Source organism: Mobula hypostoma, chromosome 6 (assembly GCF_963921235.1).
Source record: "Mobula hypostoma chromosome 6, sMobHyp1.1, whole genome shotgun sequence".
Classification (NCBI taxonomy): domain Eukaryota; kingdom Metazoa; phylum Chordata; class Chondrichthyes; order Myliobatiformes; family Myliobatidae; genus Mobula; species Mobula hypostoma.
Window position 1 is genome coordinate 18,616,182 of NC_086102.1, and position 17,952 is coordinate 18,634,133.

Sequence of the window (17,952 nt, forward strand, 5' to 3'; positions counted from 1 at the left end):
ATGGCTTCACGCGACCCTGATCGGGGGTGAGGGGGGGCTAAGCCTAAGGCAGAGAGTCTAAAAGAAGGGGGCATATATTCAAGCTGAGCAGAACGTGCAGCTGCTCCGAATGATATCATATTTGTGAAGTAGGATGCCGTGCACAATCCTGATTTGATGGAGGCAGACGTGAGAAGCACGGAGGAACATATGGAGAAACTTCTGAAATGCCCGCTTTGCTGCCGCTGCTACTGTGCGATTGAGAATCTCCGGAGGGGAAGGTTCCAAATCCTCGGCTTTGCCTATTGCCTGTTGCTGGGGCCAGGGTCGAAGCGCTCGGCAGAGATGGTGCTCGGTGCTCGATGTTGGAGGGCTGGTCGGAGGCTTGAAGTTTTTGAACGGACTCAGGGTCGGACTGTGGTCGGGTGCTTCCAGGATGCTGCATCGGCAAGTTTGTGGCGCTGGAAGTTCGTGGCAGGAAGAGTTTTTCCTTTCAACCGTCTGCGTGAGATGATGGGACTTTCGAGAGACATTGAGACTTTTTTTTATCGTGCCCATGGTCTGTTCTTCATCAAATTACAGTATTGCTTTGCACTGTTGTAACGATATGTTATAATTATGTGGTTCTTGTCAGTTTTTTAGTCTTGGTTTGTCTTGTGTCTCTGTGATATCATGCTGGAGGAACAAATTGTATCACTTAATGCATGCATTACTAAATGACAATAAAAGAGGACTGCGTGTCCTCATAATCTAATCTAATCTAAAATTTAGGAGAGGTAGTAGAAAAACAATATTTAAAAAAAAAGATTTGGAGAGGTACATGGATCGGAAAAGTTCAAAGCAGGGGTTCCCAACCTGGGGTCCTCAGACCCCACGGTTATTGGTAGGGGTCCATGGCATACCAAAGGTTGGGAACCCCTGGAGAGGGATACGGGACCAGCTCAGGTGAACAGTTGGTCAGCATGGCTGAGATGGGCCAAAGGGCCCGTTTCCATGCTGTACAACTCTATGAATCTGATTCCATAGGGCCTTTGAAACTGCTGCACGTAACCTTGTCTTTCTTTTTGTTCTCATTAACTTGCCTCATGGACCTGTCTTCAGAAGGTATGATCCGTTTAATAACTTCCATCATTTCTGTTGACATTCATTTAGCATAAAATTGAAAATGTCTTGTCACTCGGAAGAAAAATCAAAGCATTGAAAGATCGGCTTTTTATTTTGAGTTACAGACTAATTTATATTTCATTTTTCAATTGTGTTAAAGTTCAAACTGCATTTATTATCGAAGTGTGTATATTATATACATCCTTGAGATTTGTCTCCTTACAGGCAGCCACTAGACAAAGAAACCCAACAGAGCCCATTAAAACAAGACCAACAAACACTCAATGTGCAGAAAAATAACAAATTGTGCAAACAATAAAAGTCAGCAAATAACATTCAGAACTGAAGTTCATGACAGTAAGTTCACAAAAGTGAGTCCACAGCCATGAAGCCAGTTATCACTGCAGCACTGAATTGCCTCCAAGTCTGCTCCAGCCATGGCTTGTTCCCCGCACTCGGGCCGGGCCCCACTGCCTCGATTTGGCCCGTTCCCACCACTCCATCACTGTGTGCCACCTTCGAGACTTCAGTTCACACTGCAAAGGTGCCAGGTCGTGCAGGCAGTTCAGTTGCTCAGCTTTGAAAGGGAAGTTGTAGGCTGTTGATCGCAGTGATCATATCTGGAAAATCTGTGATGGATACAGTAATCTGTAGTTTCTGTTTTGTTGGCTTTGCTACCAGCAAGTTGACCAGTGCCATCTTTGCCCAATATAGTGTTTGTTTTAAGAATGTGTCAGTGAGTGAGGGAGACAGACAACTGTTGATAGGCAGAGATGAGCTGAGGTGAATATTGTAATGGTCTGGAGATGAGAACACGTTTTTTTTTACCGTTTTACCCATGAGAGTCAAAAATTGTTTTCCTTGTTACTTGAGTATTTTTTTAAATGTTTTTTTTTCACCATTGCCCTCAGGAGCTCTACATTGAGGTTCAGACTCAGTGTCTCCCTCAAATGCTGTGTCACGTCATACAGTGTTTGATGGAACACATAGAAAGCCTAAATCTGCAAGAGTTGACAAAGATCCTGAAGATGTGCTGTGTGACGCTCTCCAAAATACAGTTGCCTGCAGCGTTTATGGACACAGAGGCAGGAAGAACACAGGAAGCTGAGGTGGATACCGAACGACCATCTGAGGTGAGGGTTGGGGGGAGGGGGTTCAAGTCCTGTGGTTTAATCTCAGAGATGAGAGTGAAATGATCTTATTCATGTCACAAAATCCACAATTACTTTAGATGCCAACAGGTCACAGATGGGATGGGAAAAAAGTATAGTTCCCGTAATGTGTACAAACAAAATCGGGCCTATTCCACCATCTGAGTGTGCTCCACCATTTGATCATGGCTGATTTATTTTTCCTCTCAACACTATTCTCCTACCTTCTTTTCCCATAACTTTTACACCCATACTAATTAAATACATATCAACCTCCGCTTTAAATGTGCCCAATGACTTGACCTCCACAGATGAATTTCACAGATTCACCTTCCTTTGGCTAAAGAAATTACTTCTCATCCCTGTTCTAAATGGACATCGTTGTATTCTGAGTCTGTGCCCTCTGGTCCTAGACACTCTCACTACTGAGATATCTTCTCCATGTTCACTTTATCAAGGCCTTCCAAACACTCCTCATACATTAACCCTTTCATTCCCAGGCGAATTCTTGTGAAGGTCCTCTGGACCCTCTCCAATGCCAGCACAATTTTTCTTACATAAGGGGCCCAAAACTGCTCACAATACTCTAAGTGAGGCCTTACCACTACCTTATAAAGCCTCAGCATTACATCCTTGCTTTTATATTCTAGTTCTTTCAAAATACATGTAACACATCTATCTTAGATAATGGAGCCTAAACCTGCTCACTATACTCCAAGCATCTCATGAACCCCTGCTCAAACATGGACAGTTATGGATGAAAGCACATGAACAAGCCCTTTGACCAACCATTATATCTTCCAAGGTTCAAGCTGACTTTATTATTTTGTGCCCAAAAGCAGTGAGGTAAAAGAATGAAAAATGCAATTGTTTCTACAAATGCTGGAAATCCAGAGCAACACACACAAAATGATGGAGAAACTCAGCAGGTCAGGCCTCCTGATGAATGGTCAGACCAAAGCGCCAACTGTTTATTCCACTCTATAGGTGTTGCCTGACCTGCTGTGATCCACCATCAACATAATATATACTTAATATTAAACAGAGTACCTGGTCACCTCTGACCCACTAATGTGGTTTTCTGAGCAACACACACAAAATGCTGGAGGAACTCAGCAGGCCAGGCAGCACCTATGGAAAAAAAGTGCAGTCTACGTTTCAGCCCGAAGTATTGACGGTACTCTTTTCCATGGATGCTGCCTGACCTGCTGAGTTCCTCCAGCGTTTTGTGTATGTTGCTCGGATTTCCAGCATCTGCAGATTTTCTCTTGAATGTGGTTTTCTGACTTTCTGATGTCAACAATTAGCTCCTTAGTTTTGTTGACAGTAAGTGTGAGTTTGTGTTTGTGGCATTGCTCGGGTTTCAATCTCATTGCTCTGCACTAACTCTTCACTACTAATCTGGCATGATTAGGTATTTATGGTGTGAATACCTCATCATTTCTATCTTATCCTTTTGCTGTTTCAACCCCACACAGGATACAGAATGATCCCCCAGTAATATTTCTTGTGACCGACAGTCTCCACATTCACACCAACACCACCACTCCACCCTGGATTCTACTTCAGTTCTGGTCACCTCATTATAGGAAGGACGTGGAGACTTTGGAGAGAATGCAGAGGATGCTGCCTGGATTGGAGAGCATGTCTAATGAGGGAAAGTTTGAGCGAGCTGGGGCTTTTTTCTTTGGAGCGAAGGCGGATGAGAGGCAACTTGTTAGAGGTGTACAAGATGATAAGAGACATAGATTGAGTGAGCTGACAGCACCTTTTTCCCAGGGTGTAAATGGCTAATACGAAGGGCATGATTTTAAGGTAACTGCAGGAAAGTATAGCAAGGAATATTAGAGGTGTTCTTTTCTTTACCCAGAGAATGGTGTTACCAGGAGTGGCGATAGAGGCATTAGGGTCATTTGACAGCCCCTTAGTTGGGTACATGGATGAAAGAAAAATGGAGGGCTGTGGGGAAGGGAAGGGTTAGATTAGGGGTTCCCAATCTTGGATTCATGGACCTCTTGCTTAATGCTATTCACCCATGGCATAAAAAAGATTGTGAACGCCTGGGTTAGATTGATATTAGAGTAGGTTAAAAGGTTGGCAGAACATCATAAGGCCTTTACTGGTTTAAATTCAAAGTCCAAGGAACCATTTACAATGGCCTATTAAATGACTAATTTGCATGTCTTTGGGATGTGAAAGGAAAGTGGAGCAGTGTGGTGGGGGGGGGGTGAAGGAAGAGGAAGAAGTACGTGTTCACGACCTCCACGCTTACTGTCTCTCAGCCGTGCTGTCACCTGGTATAAGTCATGTGACCTTCTTTCACTGTGGCCCATCCTCCACCTCGGAGGCCACAAATCCCTCGCACCTCTCTGGAAAGATCCAGGTGGGCAAGGTGAAGGGATATGAAATCAGGAAGTGAGTCCAGATGTCAAAAACTAACAGGTTACTTGTGTAATGTGAGGAGGTGTCAGTTGAAATCTAGAGCCCAAGTGGGAGAAGGCACTCTTTAAGAGCTGTGCAGTGGGCCAGAGGCTGAGAACTGGATATCCATTTTCAGCCACCGTGGCGAGAAAATGGCCTGGATTGCCTGAGAAACGCAAACAAAACACTGGACGATCTCAGCAGCTCAGGCAGTGTCTTAAAGATAAAGATTGGCTTTGTCACATGTATATCGAAACGTACAACGAAATGTGTTGTTTGCGTCAAATTCAATCCGCGAGTCATGCGCTGGGTAGCCCACAAGTGTTGCCACGCTTCCAGCACTAACACAGCATGCCAGCAACTTGCTACCTGTGGAAGGGGAATAAGCAGCTCGATGTGTCGGGCTGAGACCCTTCATGAGGACTTGGGCCCGGAACATCGGCTGTTGATTTGCTGCCTGACCAGTGTTTTGAGTGTGAAGATTCCCAGCAGCTGCAGAATGAGAATCAGGTTTATTATCGCTGGCGTAGGTCGTGAAATGCACTGTTTCGCGGCAGCAGTACGTTGAAATACATAAGAATAAAAAAACTAAGTTACAATATGAAGTAGTTTGTTGTTCTGTGGTCTGATTGGCTATAAGTCTCAATCATTTTATAAAGAGCAGAAAAGCAAATAGTTGGTTACTGTTGGGATTTTTGCCCCACTCTCAGCCCCTCCTGCACACTACCTTCCACTTCCAGCAACCTGGATTCCGATTCAAATTGTTCTCTAAAATTGAAATTTGGGACACATTGAAGGCATTTCTGTCATTACAGTGGAGGCACTCGATGCTGGAATATGGAGCAAGGACGTTTGTGCTCTCTTTTTGCGAAACTGTCTTTTATGGAGGGGGTGGGGTGGGGGGGGGTCACTGCACAGGACTGGAAAAACGTGGCAGAGGGTTGTAAACTCTGCCAGCTCCATCGTCAGCACCAGACTCCTCATCGTCGAGGCCATCTTCAAAAGCTGATGCTGCAAAAAGGTGGCATCCATTATGAAGGACCCTCACCTCCCAGGACATGGGTGAGGAAGAGTTTTCTTTTTAGCCAGAGGGTGGTGAATCTGTGGAATTCATTGCCACAGCCAGCTGTGCAGGCCAAATCATTGGGTATATTTAAGGCAGAGACTGATAGGTTCTCGATTAATCAGTGTCGAAGAGGAGAAGGCAGGGGAATAGGATTGAGAGAGACAATAAATCAGCCATGATGGAATGCTGGAGCAGACTCAATGGGCTGAATGGCCTAATTCTGCTCCCATGTCTTATGGTCTTATAATTGACCGTATATTTTATGTGTTGTACTGTACTGCTGCAGCAAAAGAACGTATGCCAGTGATGATCAACCGGATTCTGATGCTGAATAAATGACCTGCTGGAGGAACTCAGCCAGTCGATCAGTATCAGGACCCTGTGTCCTGATGCAGGGTTTTGACCTGAGACATCTGCGGTTCCTTTCCCCCTGCACATGCTGCTTGACCCGCTGATTTTCCCCGGTAGCTTGCTTACTGCTGTCGATCCGAGACCCTTGTTTTGGTCCGTATTTGCCTCTTCCTCGTGATGTACTTTTATTAACTGTGCCCGTTTCAGAGCCCTTCGCGGGAGGAAGCCGGTGAGATGGCGTCTGACGGAGACCACAGTCCAGGAGATGGCACGGACTCGACTTACCCCCCGCTGCGGTCAGAGGACAGTGGAATCGGTTTGAGTGTCATGCCGACGGAGCAATCCCAGGACGCTAGCCATCCTAAAGTGTCTTCCGAAAATGTCAATGTGTGGAGGAACAATGGGAGCATCCAGATGACCCTGAGGAACACACAGGGGCTCCTTGCGCACTTCACCTTGAAGTACATCTTTGGGATGAAATGTTGGGCCCAGGGGGAGAGCGAGAAAGCGGTCGCCAAGGAGGGCCAGAAGATGTGGGAGAAGGGGCAGATCACCATGCCGCAGTTTAAGCAGATGCTGTCCGAGTTCTTCTCCGTCCGTGGGCCGCCACTGAAGGTGAAGAGCCGTCAGCAAGGTGCCTTCCTGCCAGGCGACAGGGGGAGCGGGGACGAGAGCTGGGGCATGGATCGCATGCTGCAGGAAGTGAAGGAGGTGACGCAGGAGTGTCGGCTGGCGTTTGCCGCTATCTGCCAGCTGCTCCTGGACTGCAGCAGTTTTCCTGTCTATGTGTCCTTCAGGGAGATCGAGGCCCTTCACTCCTCAGCAGTCCAGTCTGTTGGTAAGCTCATGTCTGCTTCATAGAGCAGCACAGGTCTCTCGGCACATGATACTGTGCCAACCTGTTAGCCTATCAATCCAACACTTCCCTCTCACATAGCTCTCCACTTTCTTTCATCCATGTGCTTACTGAAGTCTTTTAAATGTCCCTAGTGTATCTGCCTCTGTCACCATCCCTGGCGGGCCATTCCACACTCTGTTTAAAACTTGCCTCAGACTTCCTCAACCTTTCCTCATAAGAGATGCTCTCTAGTCCAACTGGTATCCTGGTAAATCTCCTTGTACCCTCTCTAAAGCTTCCACATCCTTCCAATAAAGAGGCAACCAAAACTGAACACAGCACAGTGTGGTCTAACCAGAGTTTTATAGAGCTGAAACATCACTTTGTGGCTGTTGAACTCAATTGACTAATGAAGGCCAACCTACCATAAGCCGCCTTAACCATCCTATCAATTTTACAGCAACTTTAAGAGGTCTATGCATGTGAACCTCAAGATCCCGCTGCTCTTCCACATTGCGAAGAGTCCTGCTATTAACCTTGAATTCTGCCTTCAAGTTAGGCCTCCTAAAGTGCATCACTTCACACTTTTCCAGATGGAATTCCATCTGCCCAGCTCTGCATCCTATCAGCGTCCTGCTGTAATCCTCCGTCACTTTCTGTACTGTCCTTAACACCACCAACTTTCATGTCATCTGCAAACTTACTAACCCACCCTTTAATGTCCTCTTCCAAGTTATTATGAAAATCATCTTCCTTGGGCACAAACTGACTTTGCTGTTTATTAGTGCTCTTTTTAAGTTCAGATGGCACACACAGTGGGGTGGAACGCTTTTTAGGGGTAAGGAGAAATTCCTCTTCCACCTATGCCCTCTCAGCTTCTTACTTCATCTTCATCCCCCTCCTCCAACCACCAGGACCTGCTGAAGGGTCTCAGCCCAAAACCTCAACTGGCCTGCTGAGTTCCTCCAGCATTTTGTGTTTACACCTTCCCTCTTACTTGGCCCCACCTATCAGTTTGTGCTCCTTCCCCTCCACTCACCTTCCTCACCGGTCCTGATGAAGGGTCAAAATGTCGGCTGTTTACTCCCCTCTGAGGTTGTGACCCCCTTGGACAGCAAACGCGTTATAGGCCAATAGATTTCTGGTCTAAAATTGAGGTAGTGAGTAGTGATCCAGCCTCCGATGATCCAGGTTTGCTCAGGACCTCTGGTGCTGCTCAGTGTGGAGTCGATAGATTCACCCTACTGCCATGGTGATTTCCTGTGGCTGCTCTGCTTTCCTCCCAAGTTGTAAAGGCAGGCAGATGGGTAGGATAGTTGGCTGCGTAAGTGGCCCCTAGTGTGCAGGTGATTGGTGGAATGTGGGAGGAATTGGTGATACTACAGGAGGAATGAGATTGGTTGAGTATAAATAGTGGTTGATCCTTAGCACAGACTCTCTCCACTAGATGGTCTGATCCTTCACCTATTTAACCCTAGCCTAATCACATGACAGTTTACAGTGATCAGTTAACCCACCAAGTGGTCTTTGGAGTGTGGGAGGAAACTGAGCACGCAGAAGAAACACAGACTGTCAAGGGGAGAGGGTACAAACTCCTTCCAGACCATGTTGGTGCCGGGTTTAATGATAAGAAAGGATGTGCTGACATTGGAGAGGGTTCAAAGGAGGTTCATGAAAGTGATTTTGGGATGGAAAGGCCTCTCACGTGAGGAGTGTTTGATGGCTCTAGGCCTGTACTCACTGGAATTCAGAAGAATGAGGAGGTCCTCATTGAAACCTACCGAATGTTGAAGGGCCTTGATAGAATGGATGCGGAGAGGATGTTTCCTATGGTGGGGGAGTTAAGACCAGAGGACATGGCCTCAGAATTGAGGGGCATCCTTTCAGAACCAAGATGAGGAATTTCTCTAGCCAGTTGGTGGTGAATCTGTGGAATTCATTGCCACAGTTGGCTGTGGAGGCCAAGTCTTTATGTATATTTACAGCAAAGGTTGATAGATTCTTGATTGGTCAGGACGTGAAGGGATGTGGGGAGAAGGCAAGAGATTAGGGCTAAGAGGGAAATGGATCAGACATGATGAAATGGTGGGGCAGACTCGATGGGCCAAATGGCCTAATCTGCTCCTATATCTTAAGCTCTTACAATAATATTAATGATATTAATAATGAGTTCTGCCTTTTTCTTTACATCCTGCAGGTGATGGTGATGCTTGTCTTTCTCTCTGGCTGAAATCACTCATGACTTTATCGTGTTGTATCAGCGATTGTCACGTGCAGAATGTTGCAATATCCACTTTGCTGGAAATCATCAATCGCTCTCACTCGTTAGCAGTTGTTATTGAAGACAAGGTCAAGCGTTACAAAACCTCTGAGTATAAAGCGTTTATCGAGAAGCTGCAGATGATAACTGCACCACCCATTACACAAACAACTCTGAAGCTGATTGCAGACAGCACTAATTTCTATCAGGTACCCGATGTGGAAATTATTATTTTAGTGTGAAGTTGGGATTTTTTCAACCTTTCAGATGTTTGAAATCCATCACTGAAAACCGAATAAAATGTAACTTCGATAAAACTTAGGTCAGGGAGAGCGAGGAGGTGATAGAAAGGAGTTATAGGCAGGTGGGCACACCAGGGCCACGGGAGACAGACAAGTGGGTCACAGTCAGGAGGGGGAAGGGGAAGATTCAGGTACCAGAGAGTACCCCTGTGGCTGTACCCCTTGACAATGAGTATTCCTGTTTGAGTACTGTTGGGGACAGCCTACCTGGGGGAAGCAACAGTGGCTGTGCCTCTGGCACAGAGTCTGGCCCTGTGGCTCAGAGGGGTAGGGAAAGGAAGAGGAAGGCGGTAGTGATAGGAGACTCTATAGTTAGGGGGTCAGACAGGCGATTCTGTGGACGCAGGAAAGAAACTCTGATCGTAGTTTGCCTCCCAGGTGCCAGGGTCCGGGATGTTTCAGATCACGTCCAAGATATCCTGCAGTGGGAGGGAGAACAGCCAGAGGTCATGGTACATATTGGTACCAATGACATAGGCAGGAAAAGGGAAGAGGTCCTGAAAAAAGACTACAGGGAGTTAGGAAGGAAGTTGAGAAGCAGGACCGCGAAGGTAGTAATCTCAGGATTACTGCCTGTGCCACGCGACAGTGAGAATAGGAATAGAATGAGGTGGAGGATAAATGTGTGGCTGAGGGATTGGAGCAGGGGGCAGGGATTCAGATTTCTGGATCACTGGGACCTCTTTTGGGGCAGGTGTGACCTGTACAAAAAGGACGGGTTGCACTTGAATCCCAGGGGGAACTAGCATCCTGGCGGGGAGGACATGGCAGACCAATTGAATAATTACTTTGGTTCTGTCTTCACTAAGGAGGACATTAATAATCTTCCAGAAATAGCAGGGGACAGAGGGTCCAGTGACATGGAGGAACTGAGCGAAATACATGTTAGTAGGGAAGTGGTGTTAGGTAAATTGAAGGGATTAAAGGCAGATAAATCCCCAGGGCCAGATGGTCTGCATCCCAGAGTGCTTAAGGAAGTAGCCCAAGAAATAGTGGATGCATCAGTGATAATTTTTCAAAACTCGTTAGATTCTGGACTAGTTCCTGAGGATTGGAGGGTGGCTAATGTAACCCCACTTTTTAAAAAAGGAGGGAGAGAGAAACCGGGGAATTATAGACCGGTTAGCCTAACGTCGGTGGTGGGGAAACTGCTGGAGTCAGTTATCAAAGATGTGATAACAGCACATTTGGAAAGCGGTGAAATCATCGGACAAAGTCAGCATGGATTTGTGAAAGGAAAATCATGTCTGACGAATCTCATAGAATTTTTTGAGGATGTAACTAGTAGAGTGGATAGGGGAGAACCAGTGGATGTGGTATATTTGGACTTTCAAAAGGCTTTTGACAAGGCCCCACACAGGAGATTAGTGTGCAAACTTAAAGCACACGGTATTGGGGGTAAGGTATTGATGTGGATGGAGAATCGGTTAGCAGACAGGAAGCAAAGAGTGGGAATAAACGGGACCTTTTCAGAATGGCAGGCAGTGACTAGTGGGGTACCGCAAGGCTCAGTGCTGGGACCCCAGTTGTTTACGATATATATTAATGACTTGGATGAGGGAATTAAATGCAGCATCTCCAAGTTTGCGGATGACACGAAGCTGGGCGGCAGTGTTAGCAGTGAGGAGGATGCTAAGAGGATGCAGGGTGACTTGGATAGGTTGGGTGAGTGGGCAAATTCATGGCAGATGCAATTTAATGTGGATAAATGTGAAGTTATCCACTTTGGTGGCAAAAACAGGAAAACAGATTATTATCTGAGTGGTGGCGGATTAGGAAAAGGGGAGGTGCAACGAGACCTGGGTGTCATTATACACCAGTCATTGAAAGTGGGCATGCAGGTACAGCAGGCGGTGAAAAAGGCGAATGGTATGCTGGCATTTATAGCGAGAGGATTCGAGCACAGGAGCAGGGAGGTACTACTGCAGTTGTACAAGGCCTTGGTGAGACCACACCTGGAGTATTGTGTGCAGTTTTGGTCCCCTAATCTGAGGAAAGACATCCTTGCCATAGAGGGAGTACAAAGAAGGTTCACCAGATTGATTCCTGGAATGGCAGGACTTTCATATGAAGAAAGACTGGATGAACTGGGCTTGTACTCGTTGGAATTTAGAAGATTGAGGGGGGATCTGATTGAAATGTATAAAATCCTAAAGGGATTGGACAGGCTAGATGCAGGAAGATTGTTCCCGATGTTGGGGAAGTCCAGAACGAGGGGTCACAGTTTGAGGATAAAGGGGAATCCTTTTAGGACTGAGATTAGGAAAAACTTCTTCACACAGAGAGTGGTGAATCTGTGGAATTCTCTGCCACAGGAAACAGTTGAGGCCAGTTCATTGGCTATATTTAAGAGGGAGTTAGATATGGCCCTTGTGGCTACGGGGATCAGGGGGTATGGAGGGAAGGCTGGTGCAGGGTTCTGAGTTGGATGATCAGCCATGATCATAATAAATGGCGGTGCAGGCTCGAAGGGCCGAAGGGCCTACTCTGCACCTATTTTCTATGTTTCTATATTTCTATGTTTGCTAAGGCTACTGGGGAGAGTTTAAACTAGAATTGTTGGGGGCTGGGAGCAGAACTAAAGAGATTGGGGAAGAGGAGGTTGGCTCACAAATAGAGAAAGCTTGGAGACGGTGAGTGAGGGAGGATAGGCAGGTGATGGAGAAGGGGCGCACTCAGACTGAAGGTTTGAGATGCGCCTATTTTAATGCAGGGAGCATTGTGAACAAAGCAGATGAGCTTAGAGTGTGGATCAATACTTGGAGATATGATGTGGTGGCCATTACAGAGACTTGGATGGCTCAGGGACAGGAATGGTTACCAAATGCCGGGTTTTAGATGTTTCAGAAAGGACAGGGAGGGAGGAAAACGAGGTGGGGGCATGGCACTGTTAATTAGAGATAGCGTCACAGCTGCAGAAAAGGTGGACACCATGGAGGGATTGTTTATGGAGTCTCTGTGGGTGGAAGTTAGGAACAGGAAGGGGTCAATAACTCTACTGGGTGTTTTTAATAGGCTGCCCAATAGTAACAGGGATATCGAGGAGCAGATAGGGAAACAGATCCTGGAAAAGTGTAATAATAACAGAGTTGTCGTTATGGGAGATTTTAATTTCCCAAATATCGGTTGGCATCTCCCTAGAGCAAGGGGATTAGATGGGGTGGGGTTTGTTATGTGTGTTCAGGAAGGTTTCTTGACACAATATGTAGATAAGCCTACAGGAGGAGAGCCTGTACTTGATTTGGTATTGGGAAATGAACCTGGTCAGGTGTCAGGTCTCTCAGTGGGAGAGCATTTTGGAGATAGTGATCATAATTCGATCTCCTTTACAATAGCCCTGGAGAGGGATAGGAACAGACAAGTTAGAAAAGCGTTTAATTGGAGTAAGAGGAATTGTGAGGCTATCAGGCAGGAAATTGGAAGCTTAAATTTGAAACAGATGTTCTCAGGGAAAAGTACGGCAGAAATGTGGCAAATGTTCAGGGGATATTTGTGTGGAGTTCTGCATAGGTACATTCCAATGAGACAGGGAAGTTATGGTAGGGTACAGGAACTGTGGTGTATAAAGGCTGTAATAAATATAGTCAAGAAGAAAAGAAAAGCTTACAGACGGTTTGGAGAGCTAGGTAGTGTTAGAGATCTAGAAGATTATAAGGCTAATAGGAAGGAGCTAAAGAAGGAAATTAGGAGAGCCAGAAGGGGCCATGAGAAGGCCTTGGTGGGCAGGATTAAGGAAAACCCCAAGACATTCTACAAGTATGTGAAGAGCAAGAGGATAAGACGTGAAAGAATAGGACCTATCAAGTGTGACAGTGGGAGAATATGTATGGAACTGGAGGAAATAGCAGAGGTACTTAATACTTAACTTCAGTATTCACTATGGAAAAGGATCTTGGTGATTGTAGTGATGACTTGCAGCAGACTGAAAAGCTTGAGCATGTAGATATCGTTACGTACCCCGTAACTGGGTTGCCAAACCAGCAGAAATGGATCACTCAGTTGGAGTCTGGATTACTGGAACTAAGAAAATTTTATTAAAGAAATAAGCAACACAGTACTCTAATCAAAAGGATAATAAATGCAACAGTTCAGCAATGATAAACACACATGTACACAGAACTAGGATAACAGGATCAATCAGGCTCTATCGTCGTCTAGGGGTAAATGACCAGTTTCAAAGTGACGCAAAGTTCAGTTCAATTGAGTTCAGTTCAGTTCACAGTAATCACTGCCGTGGCGGTGGACGGGGGCGGGATGGGGGGGGGAGGAGAGAGAGGGCGAAAGCGAATGAATATTCAAAACGGCTTCCACACAGACCTTCGATATTCCTCGCAGTCAGCTTTCGGGCAAGCCCTTTGTAATGTCTTCTGAGGTCACCGACTGTGACCCCTCCGTTTCAGATACGATCGTTCCTCTGCAGTGAATCTGGCACCCAGGCAAGGGCGGACACACACCAGGTTCCCACTGATCGTACCTTTCCACCCTGTGTGTCTATGGCTTGGTCCCGCGACCAGCCCTCCAAAACTCCCACCGACTTGCGGGGGGGGGGCACCGCTTTCAGGGTCTCGTTACCTCGTGGTGTCGTTTGTCCTGCCTTAGCGAACCTGTCCCTTTTTATCCCCCTGCTGGGGTATCGCCTGTCCATCACACTTCAAACAGTTCAGGGTTCAAAAAGGAGCCGATCTTGACAGCTCTCAGACCGTGTCTCCTTCCGTTAAACTCTCCCGTCTCTTCATTAACATTTCCAAATGCTGCTCCATTGTCTTCCTTATCTCCCTTTCACCTGAAGACAGGTGACAGATCAACTGTTGATCCCACTGGTGCCAGCACAGGACAGTTAACATCTTAGTCTATGTGTACTTTTTGTAACCCTCTTTCGTCACAATATTAAGAAAGAGGATGTGCTGGTGCTTTTGAAAAGCATCAAGTTGGATAAGTCACCGGGACCGGATGAGATGTACCCCCACCCCAGGCTACTGTGGGAGGCAAGGGAGGAGATTGCTGAGCCTCTGGTGATGATCTTTGCATTATCAATGGGGACGCGAGAGGTTCCGGAGGATTGGAGGGTTGTGGATGTTGTTCCTTTATTCCAGAAAGAGAGTAGAGATAGCCCAGGAAATTATAGATCAGTGAGTCTTACCTCACTGGTTGGTAAGTTGATGGAGAAGATCGTGAGAGGCAGGATTTATGAACATTTGGAGAGGTATAATATGATTAGGAATAGTCAGCATGGTTTTGTCAAGGGCAGGTCATGCCTTACGAGCCTGATTGAATTTTTTGAGGATGTGACTAAACACATTGATGAAGGAAGAGCAGTAGATGTAGTGTATATGGATTTCAGCAGGGCATTTGATAAGGTACCCCATGCAAGGCTTATTCAGAAAGTAAGGAGGCATGGGATCCAAGGGGACATTGCTTTGTGGATCTAGAACTGGCTTGCAAGAAGGCAAAGAGTGGTTGTAGATGGGTGATATTCTGCATGGAGGTCGGTCACCAGTGGAGTGCTCAGGGATCTGTTCTGGGACCCTTACTCTTGGTGATTTTTATAAATGACCTGGATGAGGAAGTGGAGGGATAGGTTAGTAACTTTGCTGATTACACAAAGGTTGGAGGTGTTGTGGATAGTGTGGAGGGCTGCCAGAGATTACAGCGGGACATTGACAGGATGCAAAACTGGGCTGAGAAGTGGCAGATGGAATTCAACCCAGATAAGCGTGGAGTGGTTCATTTTGGTAGGTCAAATATGATGGCAGAATATAGTATTAATGGTAAGACTTTTGGCAGTGTGGAGGATCAGAGGGATCTTGGGTTCTGAGTCCATAGGACACTCAGAGCAGCTGCGCAGGTTGACTCCGTAGTTAAGAAGGCATACAGTGCATTGGCCTTCATCAATCGTGGGATTGAACTTAGGAGCCGAGCAGCTATATAGGACCCTGGTCAGACCCCACTTAGAGTACTGTGCTCAGTTCTAGTTGCCTCACTACAGGAAGGATGTGGAAGCCATAGAAAGGGTACCCAGGAGATTTACAAGGACGTTGCCTGGATTGGGGAGCATGCCTTATGAGAATAGGCTGAGTGAACTCGTCCTTTTCTCTTTGGAGTGACGGAGGATGAGAGAGGTGTATAAGATGATGAGAAGCATTGATCGTGTGGATAGTCAGAGGCTTTTTCCCAGGGTTGAAATAGTTGCCACAAGAGGACACAGGTTTAAGGTACTGGGGAGTAGGTACAGAGGAGATGTCGGGTAAGTTTTTTACTCAGAGAGTAGTGAGTGCGTGGAATGGGTTGCCAGCAACGGTGGTGGAGGCGGATACAATAGGGTCTTTAAGAGACTTTTGGATAGGTGCATGGAGGTTAGAAAAATAGAGGGCTATGGGTAAGCCTAGTAATTCCAAAGGAAAGGACATGTTTGGCACAACTTTGTGGCCTCAAGGGCTTGTATTGTACTGTTGGTTTGTATGTTTCTAAAACTCTTTATTAACACATATTTTAGAATGCCAACAATACAGTTGATTTAAAGAATGGTTCTTGGGGGTTACTTTGTAGGCAAAGGTCTGAATGCACCAGTGAGTAACCCTGACACAGATGGCAGGGGGTGTTTTTGAATGTCCTCGTTATTTATGGTTATTGCTAATTAATTGCAGGTATTATCGAAACTGAAATTTTGCATTTACCTGAGAATTTCTTTTATAACAAAGTACTTGATTTTGTCACAAATAATTAAATACAACACCCATAAACTAAACAAAAATTGAAAAATGTAAAGTCCACTCTGTACATGGTCTGTTTATATATTTTAAAAAAGACTTATTCTGTTTGCATAAACACAAGAGATTTGCATGTGTAGAGCAATACACACATTTCTGGAGGAATTCAGCAGGTCAGGCAGCATCTGTGGAGAGGAATAAAAGGTCCTCTGTATGTTTCGGTGCAGTTTTTAAAAAAATCATAGAGTTTAGGGCTAAGTATGTGTTAACCTATGGAGAAAAATTGGGCACTTGTTATTAAAGGGAAAATTAATCAACTATTAATTTCTGTAATGATGGCAATTAAGTTGATAAATGCCCAAAACCATTTTGTTCTAATTCTTTTCTCTGGAAGATGCTGAAGCCTTAATTCTTCCTGTTATTTTGCATTGTATGTTGAACCTGTGGAAACTGTTCAAGCTTACTTTCTCCAATTGCTTTAACACAGCGAGCTGCAAACGTGCTGTGGAACCAGCTGGATAAGGAGAGCAGAGAACACCACTCTACCTGTGTTGAACTCTTCTATAAGCTGCACTGCCTTGCTCCATCCGCCAACCTTTGTGAGGACATTATTTGCCAGGCCTTGCTTCACAAGAATAAAGTAAGTTTCATTTGCTGAAGTGTTTTGCTCAAACACTGTGTAAATTTAACAGCTGGCTCTAAGGTCATCAACCATAAGACATAGGAGCAGACAACAGGAATTCTGCAGATGCTGGAAATTCAAGCAACATACATCAAAGTTGCTGGTGAACGCAGCAGGCCAAGCAGCATCTATAGGAAGAGGCGCAGTCGACGTTTCAGGCCGAGACCCTTCGTCAGGACATAGGAGCAGAATTGGGCTGTTCAGCCCATTGAGTCTGTTCCATTGTGGATGATTTACTATCCCTCTCAACCGCATTCTCCTGCCACCTCCCTGTAAGTTTTGACAACCGAACTAGGCAAGAACCTATCAACCTCCACCTTAAATATACGCAATGACTTGGCCTCCACAGCCATCTGTGGCAATGAATTCCACAGTTTCACTACCCTCTGATTAAAGAAATCCCTTCTCATCTCTGTTGTAAAGGGACATTCCCCTATTATGAGGCTTATTCCCTCTGTTAATCGACTCACCCACTTAGGAAACATCGTCTCCACATCCACTCTATCTAGGCCTTTCAATATTGAATAGGTTTCAATGAAATCCCCCCTCATTCTTCCGAACTCCAGTGAGTACAGGTCCAGAGCCATCAAACACTCATCGTATGTTAACCCTTTCGTTCCCAGAATCATTCTTGTGACCCTCCTCTGGGTCCTCTCCACTGGCAGCACATCTTTGCGAAGATAAGTTTCACAAAACTGCTCATAATACCCCTCAAGTGCAGTCTGACTAATGCCTTGTTAAACCTCAGCATTAAATCCTTGCTCTTATATTCTAGTCCTTTCTAAATGAATGCTAACATTGTACTTGCCTTCCTTTATCACCGACTCAACCTGCAAGTTGACCTTTAGGGAATTCTGCACAAGGACTCCCAAGTCCCTTTTTCTCCCCATTTGGAAAGCTGTCTACACCTTTATTCCTTCTGCAAAGTGCGTGACCGTACACTTCCCTACACTATAAACCATCTCCACTTAGCCCATTCTCCTAATCTAGGTCCTCCTGCAGACTTCCTATTTCTTCAATACTACCTGTCCCTCCACCCATCTTTGTATCATCCGTGAACCTGACTGCAAAACCATCAGTTCCAAATCATT

At 45.7% G+C, this 17,952-nt stretch overlaps 1 protein-coding gene across 3 annotated transcripts in view; it reads left to right on the top strand.

Moving 5' to 3' along the window:
- Positions 1-17,952, top strand: part of dop1b (DOP1 leucine zipper like protein B) — a 199,853-nt gene that overhangs the window by 72,269 nt on the left and 109,632 nt on the right. For all 3 annotated transcript variants that reach the window (XM_063050333.1, XM_063050335.1, XM_063050334.1), the window contains exons 13-16: positions 1,995-2,216; positions 6,280-6,910; positions 9,108-9,379; positions 16,667-16,819. In XM_063050333.1, coding sequence (XP_062906403.1) covers positions 1,995-2,216; positions 6,280-6,910; positions 9,108-9,379; positions 16,667-16,819 — 1,278 coding nt within the window. The remainder of the gene's footprint in view (positions 1-1,994; positions 2,217-6,279; positions 6,911-9,107; positions 9,380-16,666; positions 16,820-17,952) is intronic.